The sequence below is a fragment of the Azolla caroliniana genome, unplaced genomic scaffold (assembly GCF_043228905.1).
Source record: "Azolla caroliniana isolate FFs.n. ecotype wild unplaced genomic scaffold, voAzoCaro1.0.p SCAF_20, whole genome shotgun sequence".
In the NCBI taxonomy this organism is placed as follows: Eukaryota; Viridiplantae; Streptophyta; class Polypodiopsida; order Salviniales; family Salviniaceae; genus Azolla; species Azolla caroliniana.
Window position 1 is genome coordinate 3,632,092 of NW_028230455.1, and position 17,809 is coordinate 3,649,900.

Sequence of the window (17,809 nt, forward strand, 5' to 3'; positions counted from 1 at the left end):
GTTGTTGTACCATCTCATAATGGAGAGAGTGTAGATTTTGGGCTTGTTTCTTGTAACGACAATGCTCGCAAAAGTTTGAATTCAACTAGAATTTCGGGATGTAGCTTGTCACCATTAGCTGGTCTAGTTCTGTTTGAGACATATGGACGAGTCGTACATGCCCTAAGTTTGATTATGAGAAATAAGTTACATTCATGTCCCCTTCTGGACTAATCGCCATCAACGAGTACAAGTTGTTGTGCTTGTATCCGCAACTGATTTTCATATTCCCTTGGAGGATCATCCATGAAGACTCACTTAGAGTCATATGATACCTGGCTTCAGCTAGCATGCCGATGGCGACTAGACTCCTCTTCAACTTGGGTACACGCCAGACTCAGTGCAGAGTGATCGTATTCCCGTTTGGTAGTTGAATGGGGACCTCGCCGATCCTTGTGATTATGCACACCTGCCCATTGCCGAGCTAGATTGTGCTGCCGACGCCGGCCAAGTAGTTCAAAAACCATTCAATATTGGGAGTTACATGAAAAGTGGCACCAAAATCTAGCAACCACATTCGTGCATCTTGCATGTTGTAGAGGACTTCACCGGTGGAGGATTCTTACAAGGAGAGAACCTCTCCCGGGGCTGCCGGTAGGACAATGATTCAACTCGGATTGTGCTTGTGTCCAAGAAAAATGTTGGCCGTGCATCTTTCTTTTTATTGACCAACAGTCAGAAAATTCCGACGAGTCTTTTGCAATGGATGCAGAAACTGCTTGATCGCATACCAGAATAGTCGAGACGTTCTAGAATAGGCCTGGCCTCTCTCCAAGTGCATACATGTCTATTTCCAGGGTTCTTCCTCATCCATAATACTTTGATTTCTAGATCTCGAGGATGTTGGACTAGAGCTCCTCAACTTCGACCATTGTTGATTATCTTTCCTCCTCGGTCGATTAGGACTTCGGTCAATTCTCTCAGCTGAGTTGGTCGAGTAGTGGGCTTTTGCCGAAGCATCGATAGTGAGACCCATCGATTTTCGCCGAATATCCTCAATGAGGACCTCTCCTATCGTTTCGTCAAAGTTCAAATTTGTACTGTTGTTGGAGAATGTCGTGTAGAATACTTCCAACTTGCCAATAAGCTCAAGAGGAGGGAAAGGGCTTTAACTTCTTCTTCAAAGTTAATCCCTTGGGAGGAGAGCTCAGACAACACCCGGTTGAAGGTGTTGATGTGGGAGGTCACCGTATCCGTCTCTCTCATCTTCATATTGAACAATAGTTAGATCAATATGAGTTTTGACGAGGAGGACTTCTTCTCATAAATGGCTTGAAGTTTCTCCCACAAAGAGAATGTTTTTGTCTCCTTTGCTATGCTGAAACATATGTCTTCAGCCAAGTGCATCTTGATGGTCGACTTGGCTATTTCGTCCAGGGAATGTTATTCTTCTTTTGTCATCGAGGACAACTTGTTGTTGTACCGTATTGCCTCGATTTGACACTGGATGATCAATACATCTTGCATCATCTCCTTCCATAGGGCAAATCTCTTTCCATTGAACTTCTGGATTTCCACGTTTGTGTGGGATGTAGAAGCCATCTTCTAGAAGTGAGGTTTTGTTGACCTGGTCTTTTCGTTCAGCCGGTTCTTACTTCTTTTTTAGCTTTTTGCAATTGATTGCCACTGGACAACAAGCTCGCTTTGATACCAAATTTTGAATATGAAATGAGGATGAATATGTGAGGACTTGCAAGGTGATGTGAAGCAAACAACATGGATAAGAAAGAGGAGTAAAATGTGCACGATAAGAAGCAAGAGAAATTAGATGAAGCTCTAATGGAAACTTGGTATTCTCTTCTATAAATTTCTCTATACAATGTTACACTTGGTCTTATATATACCCATGCCCTAACTTGAGGTCGTGTTCACACTTAAGGATACAATTTTGTTGAGTGACAAGCTCAACATTGGGTGCGTAATATGACGCGTAACCCAGTGTGTAGATTGGGTGCATGAAAGAGTACGCACAATAGGGCCGCATCGGTGTGAAAACCGAAGAGGCCATTAGAGCATTATTCCTCATAAGGAATAATTTTAGGAGTTAGTGTAGTAGGCTCATTTATGAGCGGTCAAGTACTATCAGCCCTATTGTCAGGGCTTGTATAAAAGGTGCCCACTGAGCACGGTGTATGTACAGATTGAGTATTATTTGAATTGAGTTTCTATGTATTGTCTCTCTGTCTCTCCCTCTCCCTCTCCATCTCTACGTCTTCTGTGTATTATCAAACTATCCTGTTCCTTCGAACTGTGTACTCTGTGTTTCGCATACGCTTCCGCACAACGTATTCTTTTACATGGTATCAGAGCGCGAGGGTTGAAGTCCTCTGCAACTGACAAGAAAAGTTTGTGACGAAACAGAGTTGAAGTTGTTCACTTTCGAGAAGAAAAAGACAGTACTATGGACAGAGGAATGGGAAGCTCACTTCCGACTGAAAAGCTTGACAGAAGCAACTACGCATCTTGGTCTTACAAGATGCACCAGTACCTGCTCAGCCATGGCTATTGGAGTTATGTCGAAGGAGAAAACGATGTGGCACTCAACTCGACACACAGGGACTATCCGGCTTGGGAACAAGCGGCAAGTAGAGTGTTGTACTGCTTCGCGTCCTGTGTGAGCGATCAACTTTTGAGCTATATTCGGGATGCCAAGACGCCGAAGGACGTGTGGACGAATCTCAAAAGGATTTTCACCGCCATCACAACGGCCAGAAAGCTGCAGCTTAGACAGGAGCTCAGCAATGTACGACAAAGAGATATGTCAGTGGCTGATTACACCACCAAGATCGAAGAAATCTGCGACTCTCTCGCCTTCATCAACGTGAACGTCGAGGAAGATGAAATGGTGCAGGTTTGTCTTGGTGGCTTGGCGTCAAAGTACGGACCTTTCCGAACGGCGGTCTACACGAGGGAGATTACGCCTTCGTTTTTCGAGCTTCAGTCAATGTTTCTCATAGAAGAAAACCACGTGGGTGCATCGATGAGTGCGCACGCCGATGGCAAGATGCTTTACATGGAGGATGATAGGCCCCGTGGTCGTGGTGGACGAGCCGGATCGGCGCACAATGGAGGCGGCTGAAAAGAGCAGAATGTATGGCATAATCGAGATGCCGAAAGCAATTCCGAACCCTCCGCAAGTAGGGGGAGTCATGGTGGCGCCGGAAGACGGCAAGAGAAAACCGCGCCGGAATGCTGGTAATGTGGCAAGAAAGGCCATAGGGAGAGCGAGTGCTGGAAGAAACAAGCCAACTCGGACAAAGCTGGACTGAGCGGAAGAGACGCAGGAAGGCTTCAAAGATCGCACTACACTGAGGGCTCTGAACGGGCCAGAGATGGAGTGGGCCCTGCCTTTGTAATGAAGCATAAGGCCAACTCAATGGCCGTGAACAACTCGAAATCAAGCGAGGTGTGGTATGTCGATTCCGGAGCGTCAAATCATATGACGAGTCACAAGGAATGGTTCTCGTACTTGGAGAAGTCGGAATCACGAGGGCTTTTCGAACATGTCGGTGAAGTTCCCCTCAGCCACGTTGGCAGAAGGGGAAGCTTATGAATGTGTTGTACGTCCCGACAATAACGAAGAACTTGGTGTCAGTCAGTCAGATCGTCGACCAAGGTATGCAAGTTCGATTCACGCACCTCGGATGCTTCATAGAAGAGGAAGGCAAAGTCATCGTGCAAGGGCGCCATGAAGGGAGGATGTTTATCCACGACACTAATCAAGCCGGAACAACGTTGTACGTGAAAGGACAAAAAGTCGAATCGGATATCAACCTATGGCACAAGCGGTTCGGCCACATAAATTTCCCACGGCTTTGTGAAATGCAAACGAAGAACATTGTTTTCGGGTTGCCGAAATTTCATGGTCGGAATGGCCAAGTCTGCGAAGCCTGTCAGATGGGAAAACAACACCGACTTCCATTCCCCAACGAGCGTAATCGGAGTCGTAATCCGCTCGATTTGATCCATTCGGATGTGTGGGGTCCGACACAGAACGTGAGTCTCGGTGGAAGCCGTTACTTTGTAACCTTCATCGATGATTTCACTCGGTACACGTGGGCATGCACGATCGCAAAGAAGAGCGAAGTTTTCACATGTTTCCTGGAGGTGAAGAGCCTCACGGAAAGGGAAACAGGGCGTAAAATCAAATGTCTACGGTCCGATGGCGAGAAGGAGGGAATTCGATGCGAAAGGGTATAAGTGTTATAACCCCCAAATGAAGGAAGTACCCGTAAGCCGCGATGTCGTATTTGACGAGTCCGCTTCGTGGTACTTGCCTTCACCTCCAGTACCTCAAGACTCCATTCTGATTTCTGAAGAAGAAATCAGCGAGGCTGAAATGCCTCCACATGATGAGGACGTCGGAGCTCTAAGAGAGAGTTTGATCTCATTTCAGCTAAGCAGGCCGAATGAGGGGTTGGGCAGAGATGGCCAACTAGATGATGAGACGACGAGTAGTGGAGCCTCGGCCGTGCATTCCCCGCGTAGGAAGCCGAGGAGACGGCTTCTGTGCAAGGAAAAAGGCAAGAAGAAAATGCCGAAATACGACTTCGGCAGCGCCGAGTCAGATCGGAGTGAGTATGACTATGGGCACACTGAAAAAGAACCTCCACGGAAGAGGTCGATAGTAGCCGAGAAGGTCGTGAAATCGGGTAACCATGAATTACGCCAATCTACCCACCTAAAGAACCCCGTAAAGAGATACAGGTATATTGAGTACATGGTGCACCACCACGCATACATGACGCGAGTGGCGGAAGTGTGTGAGCCGGCGGCTACGCAAAAGCGGCGAAAGACACGAACTGGCGTGTCGCAATGGAGGAAGAAATGCACACATTATTGGAGAATGAAACCTGGAACCTAGTTGACGCATCGAAGGGTGTGAAGCCGATTGGATATAGGTGGGTGTACAAGGTCAAGTACAACACCGACGGCTTGGTCAACCAATACAACGCCATGTTGGTAGTGAAAGGCTACGCGCAGAAGCACGGCATGGACTATGACGAAACCTTCGCGCCTGTCGCGAAGATGACTACCATGCGAGTCCTACTAGTCGTAGCAACGGCAAAGGGGTGGCACTTACATCAAATGGATGTAAAGAACGCGTTCCTGCAAGGTGATCTTGAGGAGCAAGTGTACATGGTACAACCCCCCGAATTTCTATCCGAACAAAACATCTCGGCAGTTTGCCGATTGAAGAAGTCCTTATACGGACTAAAGCAAGCCCCGCGAGCTTGGAACGCAAAGATTACGCAACAGTTGTGTAGGATGGGGTTTGCGTCGTCGAAATTGGACTCTTCTCTATTTGTTCTCCAAGGTCAATATGGACCGGTCAGCCTACTCTTGTATGTTGATGATTTAGTGATCGTTGGTGCAGACCTTGATGAAATCCGCCGCTTGAAGTCTTAGCTTGCAGCATCGTTTGAAATGAAGGATCTCGGAGACCTTCATTACTTCCTCGGGATCTAAGTGATCTGTACCTCCGAAGGCGTATTGATCAGCCAGCGTCATTACGCGTTGAATATGCTCTTCAAGTTTAGGATGGCAAATTGTAAGCCCATCTCGATCCCTCTAGATAGAAACGCAAAGCTTCGCCGAGATTCGGGGAAGGCGTGCAACCCGACACGGTTCCGATAGATTGTCGGAAGCCTTATCTATTTGATGATTACTTGGCCGAATCTTAGTTATCCAGTCAGCCTAATCAGTCAATTCATGTCGCAGCCCACGGCCGAACACTTTTAGTGTGCGCAACGGATTCTGTGTTATGTTAGCAGCACGAAAGACATGGCGTTGTTTTATCGGGCAGGCGTAGCCAAACAGTTAGTCGGCTACACGGATGCCGATTGGGCCGGAAACGCTAGTGATCGTAGATCCACATCCGGATACGCCTTCTCGTTAGGAAGTGCGGTGATCGTGTGGAGCAGCAAAAAGCAGCCGACAGTGGCACTGTCAAGCACAGAAGCCGAATATCGAGGGGCGACTGTCGCTATGTGCGAAGTCATTTGGCTGAAACGACTATTACAGAATCTGCAGGTAGAGGTGTTTGATCCGACGACGATCTTTTGTGATAACCTCAGCAATATCCACCTTGTGAAGAACCTCGTTTTCCACGCCCAGACCAAGCACATTGAGGTGCATTACCATTTTGTCTGCGAGCAGGTCCTTTCAGGAGAAGTCGAATTGGTGCATGTTTCGACTAATCGGCAGATTGCCGACATCTTCACGAAACCTCTTGGTCTTGACAAGTTACGGCATTTCTCGGGTGCGCTTGGGTTGCGTCACCTCAACACGCCGAACTTGAGGGGGAGAAAGGAAGACAAACAGGAACAAGAGCATGAAAGAAACGGAGGTAAGCGTCATGGCGGAAGTGACCGAGATGCGGAGTCGGATGAAGAATCTGACTTTGAACCAGCTGAAGAAGCCGAAGACGGAAGCAAGAGCAAGGGCTGTAAGCATAAGAAGGAGTTGAGGACAGTCGAAACAGGGGGAGATAAGGCCAAGACTAAGACGTGGTCTGATGTAGTCAAAGGCCTAAAGACAAGAGACGAATTGGAGATAGCCATTTCGGATGAGAGCGGAATTGAATTGATTCAATCGGAATGTTTGATTCGGATACGCCGAATCGACTGAAGGCCATGCGGAAAAAAGGGCAACGAAGGACGCGCCGACACCACGACAGCAAGGAAGCTAAGAAGGGCCGAACGAGTAGACAAGCCGACCGAAAGGGTCGAAGCGCGCGGAATCGAACGGGTCGAGGAGCGTGAGCGAGGCATGAAGCCAAAAGGAACCGGAGCGTAGATCCGGTGGAGCAAGTGGGACCTCAAGTTGAGCTTGAGGGGGAGTGTTGTGTGACAAGCTCAACATTGGGTGTGTAATATGGCGCGTAACCCCATGCCTAGACTGGGTGCGTGAAAGAGTACGCACAACAGGGCCGCATCGGTGTGAAAACCGGAGAGGCCGTTAGAGCGTTATTCCTCGTAAGGAATAATTTTGGGAGTTAGTGTAGTAGGCTCATTTATGAGCGGTCAAGTACTGTCAGTACTTGTGTCAGCCCTATTGTCAAGGCTTGTATAAAAGGTGCTCACTGAGCACAATGTATGTACAGATTGAGTATTATTTGAATTGAGTTTCTATGTATTCTCTCTCTGTCTCTCCCTCTCCCTCTCCATCTCTACGTCTTTTGTGTTTTACCAAACTGTCCTGTTCCTTCGAACTATGTACTCTATGTTTCGCATACGCTTTCGCACAACGTATTCTTTTACAAATTTGGAAGGAGTCGACCTTTTATGCCAACAAAGTGGTGTTGGATAAGCCAGTGGGGGAGACCACACTTGCCACCATTCAAACAATTGAGTCGAAAGGGAAACAAGTAGATGGTCAAGCATCGGTAATGACAATTGATACAATGCTGAGATTTCTGGATTTGTCACAATAGTTTGTCACAATATTACAATACAGCACAAGCTATGAGCTTGTGGAATGGCTCGTAGACAGACAACTTTTGCAGCATCCTAGCTAGCAAAAGAGCATGAGGAAAGGGTAATGATAAACAAAGCATTGACCGAAACGACTAGGTCGACAAAGCATAATCAAGCGGGGATAGAAATTCTACCACTTCATATGATATTGGTTGAAGCATACAAGGAATTGGCTACGGCTCAAAAGCAACAAAGAATATGACTCAGATAAGTAAGAGAATGCAGAAAGAAGCCAAACATTTGGCTAAGGAGTGGATGAAGTCCAATGAAAAAGTGAAGCTTTTGGAGGAGGAACTACAAAAGGCCTAAAAAGCTTTAGTTCAAAATGATGAGATGGCTAATAATAATAATGAGATATTGTTGGAAGAATTAATAGCACAAATGGCAATAGCCGAAAAGGATAAGAAGATGAATAAAGCATTGGAAGAAGAAATTAATAAGCTAAAGGACGAAATAAGGCAGTTGAAAGATAGGGAGAATAAAGTGTGAGCTCAGGATGGACGAAGATTGAAAGAGATAAAAGAAGAATTTGATAAATTGAATCAGGAGCATCACAAGCTCATACAAGTGTTTAAACAACAAGAGAAGGAATTAGAAGGGGCTAAAACTATAATTAAAAAGCAAGAAGAAGGCTTATAAAATGAGAAGACGTTGTATGATGAGAAAATAATGAAGATTCAGGAGGAAGCCAATGAAGAAAAACAAAGCACGACTAAGGAGCTAGAGAGGATGGCCAAAACAAGAATGTTGGCTCCCCCTTTGGCTTTCCGGAAGTGTTGGCAATTCTTTTGGAAGTGCCCCGGCTTTCCGCAATAAAAGTAACTAGGCCTCCCCCTTCACTTCGACCCCGTCCCCGATTTGTCCCGGTTTTGGGGACTTCGATTCCGGCCTCTTCCCCGGTTATGGTCGTCTTCCGTAACCAAGGCCTTCGGATCGGTTCCAGACTCTCGGACCTTCCGGCGGGCTTCTTCGTTTAGCAAACTTGACTTCACTCTCGCCAGGGATAGGTTCTTTTGTTCCGGTCCTGCATTGCCCAAAGTAACAACCAATGTCTCCCAGCTATCTGAAAAGGACCCGACCAATAACAATGTTAGTACCTCGTCAGCTAACGGTCTGGAATGTCGGCTCCCCCTTTGGCTTTCCGGAAGTGTCGACAATTCTTTTGGAAGTGCCCTTGCTTTCCGCAATAAAAGCAAGTGGGCCTCCACCTTGATTTCGACCTCATCCCCGATTTGCCCCGGTTCTGGGGACTCTGATTCTGGCCTCTTCCTCGGTTATGGTCGTCTTCCATAACCAAGGCCTTCGGATTGGTTCCGGACTCTCGGACCTTCCGGCGCACTTCTTCGTTTCACAGACTTGACTTCACTCTCGCCAGGGATAGGTTCTTTCGTTCCAGTCCGGCATTGCCCAAAGTAACAACCAATATCTCCCAACTATTTGGAAGGGACCCGAACAATAACAATGTTAGTACCTCGTCGGCTAATGGTACTTCAAGCGAGGTAGTCTGGTTTATCAGCCCTTGAAAGGCGTTCAATGCTCTGTCATGCTAGCGTTGTTTTGATACCAGTGTCTCACTATCTTCTGGAATACCGAAACCTGATTTACGATGTTCTTATTGCATCGAATGTATGCCGTCATTTTCATGTGCATTACTTCCTAGGTCACAACATCGACTTTATCTGATCTTTTGTCTCCAAATTGTACCGGCAGCCAGAGATCTTTGACCACCAACATGTCCCTCATCGTCGACTTCCACACTGGTTAGTTGGAGCCGGTGAGCTTGAACACGCCGTTGAATGGATCTTCCATGCTCTAATACTAGTTTGTTGGAAAAAAAAAACAAATTAGGAGTGTCGGCCACAATCGAGTCCCAATCTCACTATGGAAGAAATAGAAAGCATAAACAAGACGACACATAATATTAACGTGGAAAACCCTAATCAGGAAAAACCACGACAGTTCTCGTAACTCCGAATAGGATCACTATAGAGGAGAGGTACAACAATGTGAGACTCAAAGGAAACAACCTCAAACTCTACCTTCGCCAACCAACGGTTACAACAGAAAATCTCTCTCTCTCTCTCTCTCTATGTGTGTACAACCAGCAAGATAGTAGCAACAACTAACACACCTATAACAGTATTGCCCTAGTTATATTTATACTCATATAACTTTAGGATTATTTACAAATGTGACCTCCATTATCACGTCGAAACATATACATATACTAATATGTTTGGCCGGATACCAACGGGATCCATCCGATCCGATTTTCGGATATCTTCTGGATCCATTGGATCCCATCCAAAGGGACCGAATTCCCAATACGAAGGAACATGGGAGCTGACACAACATCTCAAGCATGCCCCAGACGCAGTTCGGGCATTTCATGAACGATATCCACAAAAACCAGTCGCGGGTCCTGGGAGACAGCCTCAAAGGGAGGATAATATCATAGACAGGATGCCACATGGAATGTAAGGGGTTAAACCCATGACCTCCTGGTCTTATTGGGCAACCTTATTGTATTGTATAAGATTCAACTTATTACATTGTAGGTTAATCACTAGAAGTTTCCTAGCTTTCATGCATACCTCCACATTCTTGTATAAATACTCAGGTGCACCTTGATTACAATCAAGGTGAACAACACTAGTTACGGAAGCATAATATCAGTTCTTGTTATCTTGTCTATTCTCTCTCTCTCCCTTTCTTGTTCTCTTGATTATACTCTCGCTTTCTCTTAGTATTTAGCCTCTTCTACGCGTCTGTGACAGTAAGTCACCTTAATGGTAAAGGTTTGTATTGTTGCTTCATAGATTTCAAGAAAGCTTTTGATATGGTACCTTGTGAGCATCTTTGGAGGTGAATGGAAGAACTCGAGGTGCCAAGTTAATATATGCTTGCAATTTCCTGAATATATGAGAAGGTTATATGTTGTCTGTGTATGAGAGGTAGACTTTTAGATTTTTTCAATAGCACTATTGGTGTTAAGCAAGGATGCCCAGTCTCACCAACTCTATTTGGTCTATGCATTGATGAATTGGAAGAAATGGTTGCCAAGTTTGTAAAGGAAGAATGTGTTGAAGAAGTTGCCATTGGGAATGTTATCATTATGCTTTTGTTATATGGCAGATGATGTAGTACTTTTTGCAAATATTGTAGGAGATGCACAAAAGCTTATGAAGGCATTGGAAAAAATTTGCATGTATACTAAATTAAGTGGCAATAGCTCTAAAACAAAGATTATGCTTGTGAAGAGCCAAAAAATAGATAAACCATGCATTATGTACAATGATGAGCCACTTGAAAAATGTGTGGAAAACTTCAAATATATTGGCCTTGAAGTTCCTTCAAATCATAGATGGAATGAATGTGCTACACGCTACTTAGAGGCGGGAAAGCGAGCATATGATGCATTTGAGGACAAATGCAATCATGGATATATTAAGTGTTGGGTCCTCAAGAACTACCTTTTCGACACTTCACTGACATTGGTGCTTCTACAAGTTAAGAAACAAATGTCATATACTCTCCTCCTTGAGATGGAATCACTTCCCATTGAGAACATGGCCATGGTAAGTTCAAAAATGTCCCCCACATTGACTTCCTAGAATTGCATGGGAAGCAAACAAAAAGATCCAAAAGACGTATAAAAGCAAAATTTTGCGTTTCGGTTAGATGCAAGATATAGAAAATTTGTTTGGTAGATGGGATGCAACACACTTGCTTTATGATGCATCACTAGATTCCTTTGTAAATGCAGCTTTTTGGCAACACCAATGTATCATGAGATGGGACAAATGTGGAGGCTCACACTTCACACATTATACTACACATGTTGCACCTAACTACAAAACCATATTCTTAGCGGAACAAGAAAACCATACACATCGATACATGTTAGAGCCCATCGAGTTATTTACCATTCGAACCATTGCTTCCATTCGACTTAGCTCACATGCACTGCGATGTGAGACGGGGTGTTCGGGTACACGTGATGAGAGTGGTCAACTATGCACACTTTGCCCTAAACAAGTTCGAGAGACCAAGTATCACACTTTGATACAATGCTCTACCTTCGATCATATCCGGCCATGCTTTCCACACATCTTCGACCAAAGCTCAATTATTGCACGAATTTCTCTCAAAACCACAATGTGCACTCTCGGATTGCAACATTCATTTGTAAAGTTCTTAAACATTGAGATTCGCTACTTACTTTCACATGTATAACGTGAAATGTAATATTTTTAGTCTCATAGGTCAGTCATATTTGACCTCCCTTTTGCTTGAGTCTTCTTGCATAACACTTTGCTTGCACGCCAACAAACACATGAGAGGTTTTAGCTCACCAATTTCTTCTTCTTCTTCTTCTCTCTATCCATCCACTCACCCATCCATTCACCCATCACAATCTTCTTCTTCTTCTTCTTCTTCTTCTTCTTCTTCTCTCTCTCTCTCTTCATCCTCTCACCCATCATCAATCATCGTCATCACCACCACCACCACCACATCATCATCATCATCATCATCATGACCAGGAAAACAGAGGAATGGAAGCAGAGGGCAGAGCTCCCATGGCGCCAGAAGCCCCCCCAGAAGGAGCCCTTGAAGATGAGGGTTACTAAAGACCAAGGCTCCGAATCTACCATGTATTTGCCTGCCACCACCCAGAAACAGAACCCGAGAGATCGTCTGCGTGAGAGGGCGCGTCGTCGCCATGAAGAAGAACACGATGGCTTCGGTGCCGATCCTCGCCTCCAGATTGCCTTCAGCAAGAATTTCAGGGTGCGTTTTGTTTTCTTCTCTCTCCCTCCCTCCCTCTGTCTCTATGTATTCTTAAACTTCTTGCTTCCTAGTTTCCATACATACATGCATACATACACATACACATACACATACACATACACATACACATACACACAGTGTATCTATCTATCTATCTATCTACCTATCTATATATGGAGAGAGAAAGAGATGATGTATTATTTTACTTTTGTCTTCGGAAGCTAAATTTCATGAACTATGTATGGAACCCATGCGAGAGTGAGAGATGATGATGATGATGAATGATGAGAAATTTACAACTACAAGGGGCCGGCCAGCATGACTCATGGGACCAACAACTGTTCCGAAGAACTTTTTCTGTGTAGGAGGGAGGATTTTAAAATGATAGAATAACAAGAATAAAAGGAAGAGCTGAAGTTAAAAAAAGCTAACTTGTTTGTTTCCAAATCTTATTGTTTGGAACTTCTGTGAGTTTGATTCTGTGGCCAAGAGACGAACAAAGAATCAAACCTTAACTCATGGTTCCATTGTCGTTACGAGTTCTTGAAAGCTAGTACAACCTTGACCGAATAAAACCTTAACTCATGTTGTACGGGCACATCCACGTGTTTCTTCAACACGCCATCTTGCAGACCATATCCGAATGTATAGGATCCTGAGGAGTGAATTACATTCGCTTTTGTGGTTCTTCTGTCATAACTGCCCAATTTCCCATGTGGCTTCTAGAGGTGTTCTCATTCTCAATGTGTAATTCAACTGAATTGGCCTTCATACAGTTTCTAGAAGCGCTACAGAGTAGAGGATTGGGCTCTTAACCCCTAAATGGCTGGCATAGGAATCTCCTTTGGATTATTTTCTTTATTTCATTCCATGAGCTTGCTGAAACATTGCCTCATCAAACTTCAGTTCCATATGTCAAAGGTTGCACTGACTGCATATGTATCAAATACTAATGAATGCTCTAATCTCCCATCTATGGGTTTGTGCTCAAGTAGCACATGATCTCAAATTCATAATAGTGTGCTGTGATGGCATCCATTCTCCTTGTTAGACACCTGTCCAAGTGTGTCAAACCCAAGGTTTTTGAAACCGTGAAACCCCTTGAATTGGCTGATCGTCACAGTTCACTCTGGGATGCTGACTTCCATATTTCACAGTTATCAGCACAATGACTTTGGTTTAAGCCACGTTGACTACTAGGCAAACTATGTTCACAGAGAGTATGTACTGTTTTTAAAAGCTTCTAGAGTCTCAGCTTAGAATATCTGAAAGGTATGACATTATCTGCATAAAGCAGAAGGAAGTTAAATATCCAGTGGGTGGTTTTTCCACATGTTTTCCTAAGGCTTATGGGATGAATTCTTTTAGTTGGGCAAATGGAGTAGGCAATAGGGACCGTCCTTGTTTCTCTCCCATGGTGCTCATATACTCTTTAGAAAAGCCTTTATTTCTCTATCTGCACCTTACTTGCTGGTATAACTGGGCCACCATTGCTCTCATGCATGTTAGTATTCCAAGTTGTCCTTGGTATTGTGCTGAAATCCTTCATAAAAACTACGAAAAATTGGCAAATGGTTGCCCTTTAAGCCGACTCCACACCGTTACAACACACAGGCAAATGAGATGATCGATAATTCTGTGTTTGGGTCAGAAATCTGATTGTCCCAGAACACCCTTGCTTGTTTTTTGCCCATTCACTGAGCTGCTGTTGAGTGGTTCTGTCAGAAGTTTAGCCATGCAAGTGTGCACCCTGTGTGTGTGTTGGTGAGGTAATATCTAGTCCCGCCTATGTATAGTGTCTTGATCCAGTTGCCTTTCCAGCCTCAAGCAACCTTATGCTATTGCAAGCAATTTTAGCATTTTTGAGCATAGACGAAGTTTATCTGCAGTCCTGTCATTTGGAAGTTTTTTCATCTATTTCAGAGTAGCCTTATACTCAAAAGCCATTCATGATTACACTGTGTAATAGTTGGTGAGATAATGTCTATTCCCTCCTTCTAGTGTCTTGATCCACTAGACCAGTCATTTTAGCATTTTTGAGCACAGGTTAAGTTTATCTGCAGCCTTGTCATTTACAAGGTTTTTCGTCCATTTCATTATGCTCTCATACTCGAAAGCTTTGATCCACATTTCTGGAAACACACCGCTCATGAATTTTTTGTCCTTCATGTATGGTTGTCTAGATTGCTTCAGCCAATGAAGAATACCTGTTTACTGCCATGCACTGTCCATTGATAACTCTCTATGCCCCCCCTGTGTCTTTTTATTAAGATCATTTTGTTTCCATTTCAGAGGATATTATGTTCTCTTGATAGTTTTATCTTATATGGTCAATTGGAGACATGCATTAGTTTAGCTTCCCCCGTAGAGAATTTATTCATACAACTTTGCATGGTGATCCAAATTTGGGGATTTACTCCCAACTGAGAAAATTGTCATTTCCATTTGGGATATATTTTTGTACAAGCATTTTCATTATGTTTCTAGTGAAAAATCTCTGCCTGTATATGTCCGATCCTTGCATTCATGTCTCCAGTAACCAACACAAAGCCCGTATTTAGCATATTTAGCAATGTCAAAGCAAAGGTGGTCTTGTCTACCCCAAAGCATGATCCCAGTGTTTCGCGAAGAATAAGTATAGCTTGTGAGATACATCTGTAGCTCCAAAATTTGACTTGTTATCGACTTGTGCTTTACTCTTTCTGGTTATTGTAGGAGTTCTATCATTGGGGATGAAGTATGTTATGTTTTGGAGGTAGGCCCGAGTCGTGCATAGGAACATGGCACATTGTTCATGATTAACCTATGTGCACACAAAGGCACAATTGGAATTTGGTGTCTGTTTTCTGTCTCAGCTACTTACAGTAATCAAACCCAAAGTTGTTGTGGTGTCTTCTTGTGCTATTCCATGCATCCCAAGGTTTTTCAATCAATTTAGCTTTTCCTGTTGCTTACTACCCAGACTTTTTGGGCTTGAGGACTTGCGTCTTAGACATGCATGATTCCCTTGCTTTTCCTGTTGCTTACTACCCAGACTGGTACATAGGAATGATTTTTCAGCTTTTCAATTCCTTCACTTGGCACTTTTGGTAGGTAGCTTAAGTGATTTTTACAATAGTATATTTATCTTCATGTTTGGATAGACATTTGTCATTTTCTCTAGCTGTGTATTCTTCATCAGGCAAACTTCACACATCGCTATAAATAAAATGCCAAGTTTGTCAATTAGCCAAAGAACATGTGAATTATCCTTGCATTTGTGGATAATATCCTAGGGAATTTTTTTAGCTTAACTTATTAGACTTCAGAAATGTTCTTTACCGGTTTTCCTTTTATATATGTTGGAAGTCAATTATTGTCAACCAACTAGAATACAAAAATTCTTTACGAAGCTCAAGACTGGTCATGCATATAAAAAGGAGGGAAATGATGAACTTTAATTGGTCTTTAATAAAGTGAAACCTTATGGTGTAGTACTTGGTGGCTGAAAAGTGTGTATTTTATGTATAATATACATTTTTAAAGTCTGAAGTATTTAACATGTATTCGACATTTTAAAACTACCATTTCAAAATGTTCCATGTATTTACACTTTTGAGTTCAATAGAACATACTACCATCATGGCACCATAGTATGCTAAAAATGTTACGCCGCCAAAAAACACAGGTTACTAACAGCTTGAATGCTATTGGAATGGTGCAAATGTAGCTTTTATTATGTAAAGAAATCTTGTGATAGTCCAAAATCAACAAGAACTGAGACTACCTGCATGCGTGCACACCTTAAAATACCAGTTGCTCAACTACATCATATTTGTAAAATACTTGGCATAAAATACATATGTTAAGTATTTTAAAAGTATTGTTTTAAAAAAAATACTTGAAATATGTATTCTAAAGATAATATGTTAAATTCGTCTTATGTTTGTATTGCATCTAACAATTGTTTTACTAACTTTGGACGATTTGATTTCTCTAATTCATACAAGTATCTCACAGAAAACTTCATGTAACAAAGGAATCATGCCAAAAATGTTTCTCAATGAAGGAATCATTTCATCTCAAAAATTTTAAAGAAATTTTAAGTCCAAACTTTTATTATTATTTTCAGGAACTATACACGTGTGTGTTTTTATACTCTTGTTATGTATAGGGAAAAGATTCTGAAATACCCTTGAGTTTTTCTTTTTTTACCCAGATGCCCTGGGTAAACCCCCTTCTAGAGAAGGTATATGTACTACTTGCGCAATTATATGGTCATGTCATCCCCTTCTCTCTTTGTTGGGTGTTGACTAGGAGTATTGGGGGAAAATAAAATAACCGACGGGTGTGTCAAGGATTTCTATACACACATAAAGAAAGTATAAATAGATAGATAACTTTTTAAGTCTATGGGAGGCCAATTGCGATCTATGAAGACAGGGCCTAGCCCATGGCGAGGATCGAACTTGGGTTCTTTCTCTCAATTTTATCTCTTCGATGCTACAGTGTAAACCACCAAGACAACAGCCATACTGATTGCTAATTCTTTTTTGTTTCAGTTCCTGAAAAGGGTGTTTAGTGCGGATACCATACTGATGCCTCTTCCTCCGGATCTCAGAAGAAATGCTGCACGCAACCTTGGTTTCTTTACTCGGATTTTTACGCAATTTTTTGGTGAGTGTCAAGGGTAGTTTGATTTCACGTGATTCCAATGAACTCATTTAGTGTTATTTTGCTTTGCATGTCTTGTTTGAAATCAAGCTATTATATTTGATTGAGTACAAAGAAATAATGTATTCTTTTTTCTTTCATGAATACTCAATGGTATACTTTGCTCAGATCCAAAAGGAATACAAGATGCCCAGAAATCAATTGGCCTTGGTCGTGAGGAGCGAATACGGCATGTTAGATAAAGAGGATGTTTTCTGCAGTCATTTTATTTGCATATGTAATATTGATCTCTCTTGATTATGAGGATTAATTCTCTAAATTGACATTGCTTTCGCTTGTTGTGGATTTTGTGCTACGTACATGGCAAGTATTAAAATGGTTGTGTTTGCATAATTTAGGGATACATCTTCGACAACAATTTATAATACCAAGTAATTGCTGTTGCAAATGTGTTATCCCCTGCCATGAACGATAGAAAATGAGTGAAGTAATTATTTGACACGTTTATCATTTTCATGAGCACATTTTCTTGATTTTCATTGTGTTTCTGATCTTGAGAACATGTACAATATACATCTTGCTAAGGAATGACATGATTGATCTTGGGAGGGGATTCCTCCATATATCTCCAAAGATGCTCATAAAGCACCATATTAAAAGCTTTCATGAAGTCAAAATATAATCCTGTACTTGTCAAATGTAGTCATGGGATAACTAATTTTCTTTATTGTTGCTCGACTGTTTTATCTAACGTAGTTTTGGGATCTTCTGAAAAACCCCACCATTAGCCTTGAGCATTGGCTCAAAGCTCCAACACCAAAGATGTAAAATCTTTTGGTATCCTCAAG

The 17,809-nt window shown here is 42.8% G+C and overlaps 1 protein-coding gene across 1 annotated transcript; it reads left to right on the forward strand.

Moving 5' to 3' along the window:
• The first annotated feature begins 11,994 nt into the window (after positions 1-11,994).
• On the forward strand, positions 11,995-17,469 carry LOC147850816 (zinc finger/BTB domain protein). The gene is made up of 3 exons (XM_087335446.1): positions 11,995-12,308; positions 16,850-16,964; positions 17,130-17,469. Exons 1-3 carry the CDS (start codon positions 12,054-12,056, stop codon positions 17,201-17,203), a joined length of 444 nt encoding a protein of 147 aa, XP_087191572.1. The 5' UTR covers positions 11,995-12,053; the 3' UTR covers positions 17,204-17,469.
• The last annotated feature ends 340 nt before the right edge of the window (positions 17,470-17,809 follow it).

Bases quoted from the DNA above. Each gene is read 5' to 3' on its own strand.
- LOC147850816 (XM_087335446.1), top strand. From the start codon at position 12,054: ATGACCAGGAAAACAGAGGAATGGAAGCAGAGGGCAGAGCTCCCATGG. The intron at 12,309-16,849 runs GTGCGTTTTGTT...TTTTTGTTTCAG, and splicing joins CCTTCAGCAAGAATTTCAGG to TTCCTGAAAAGGGTGTTTAG. The intron at 16,965-17,129 runs GTGAGTGTCAAG...TACTTTGCTCAG, and splicing joins GATTTTTACGCAATTTTTTG to ATCCAAAAGGAATACAAGAT.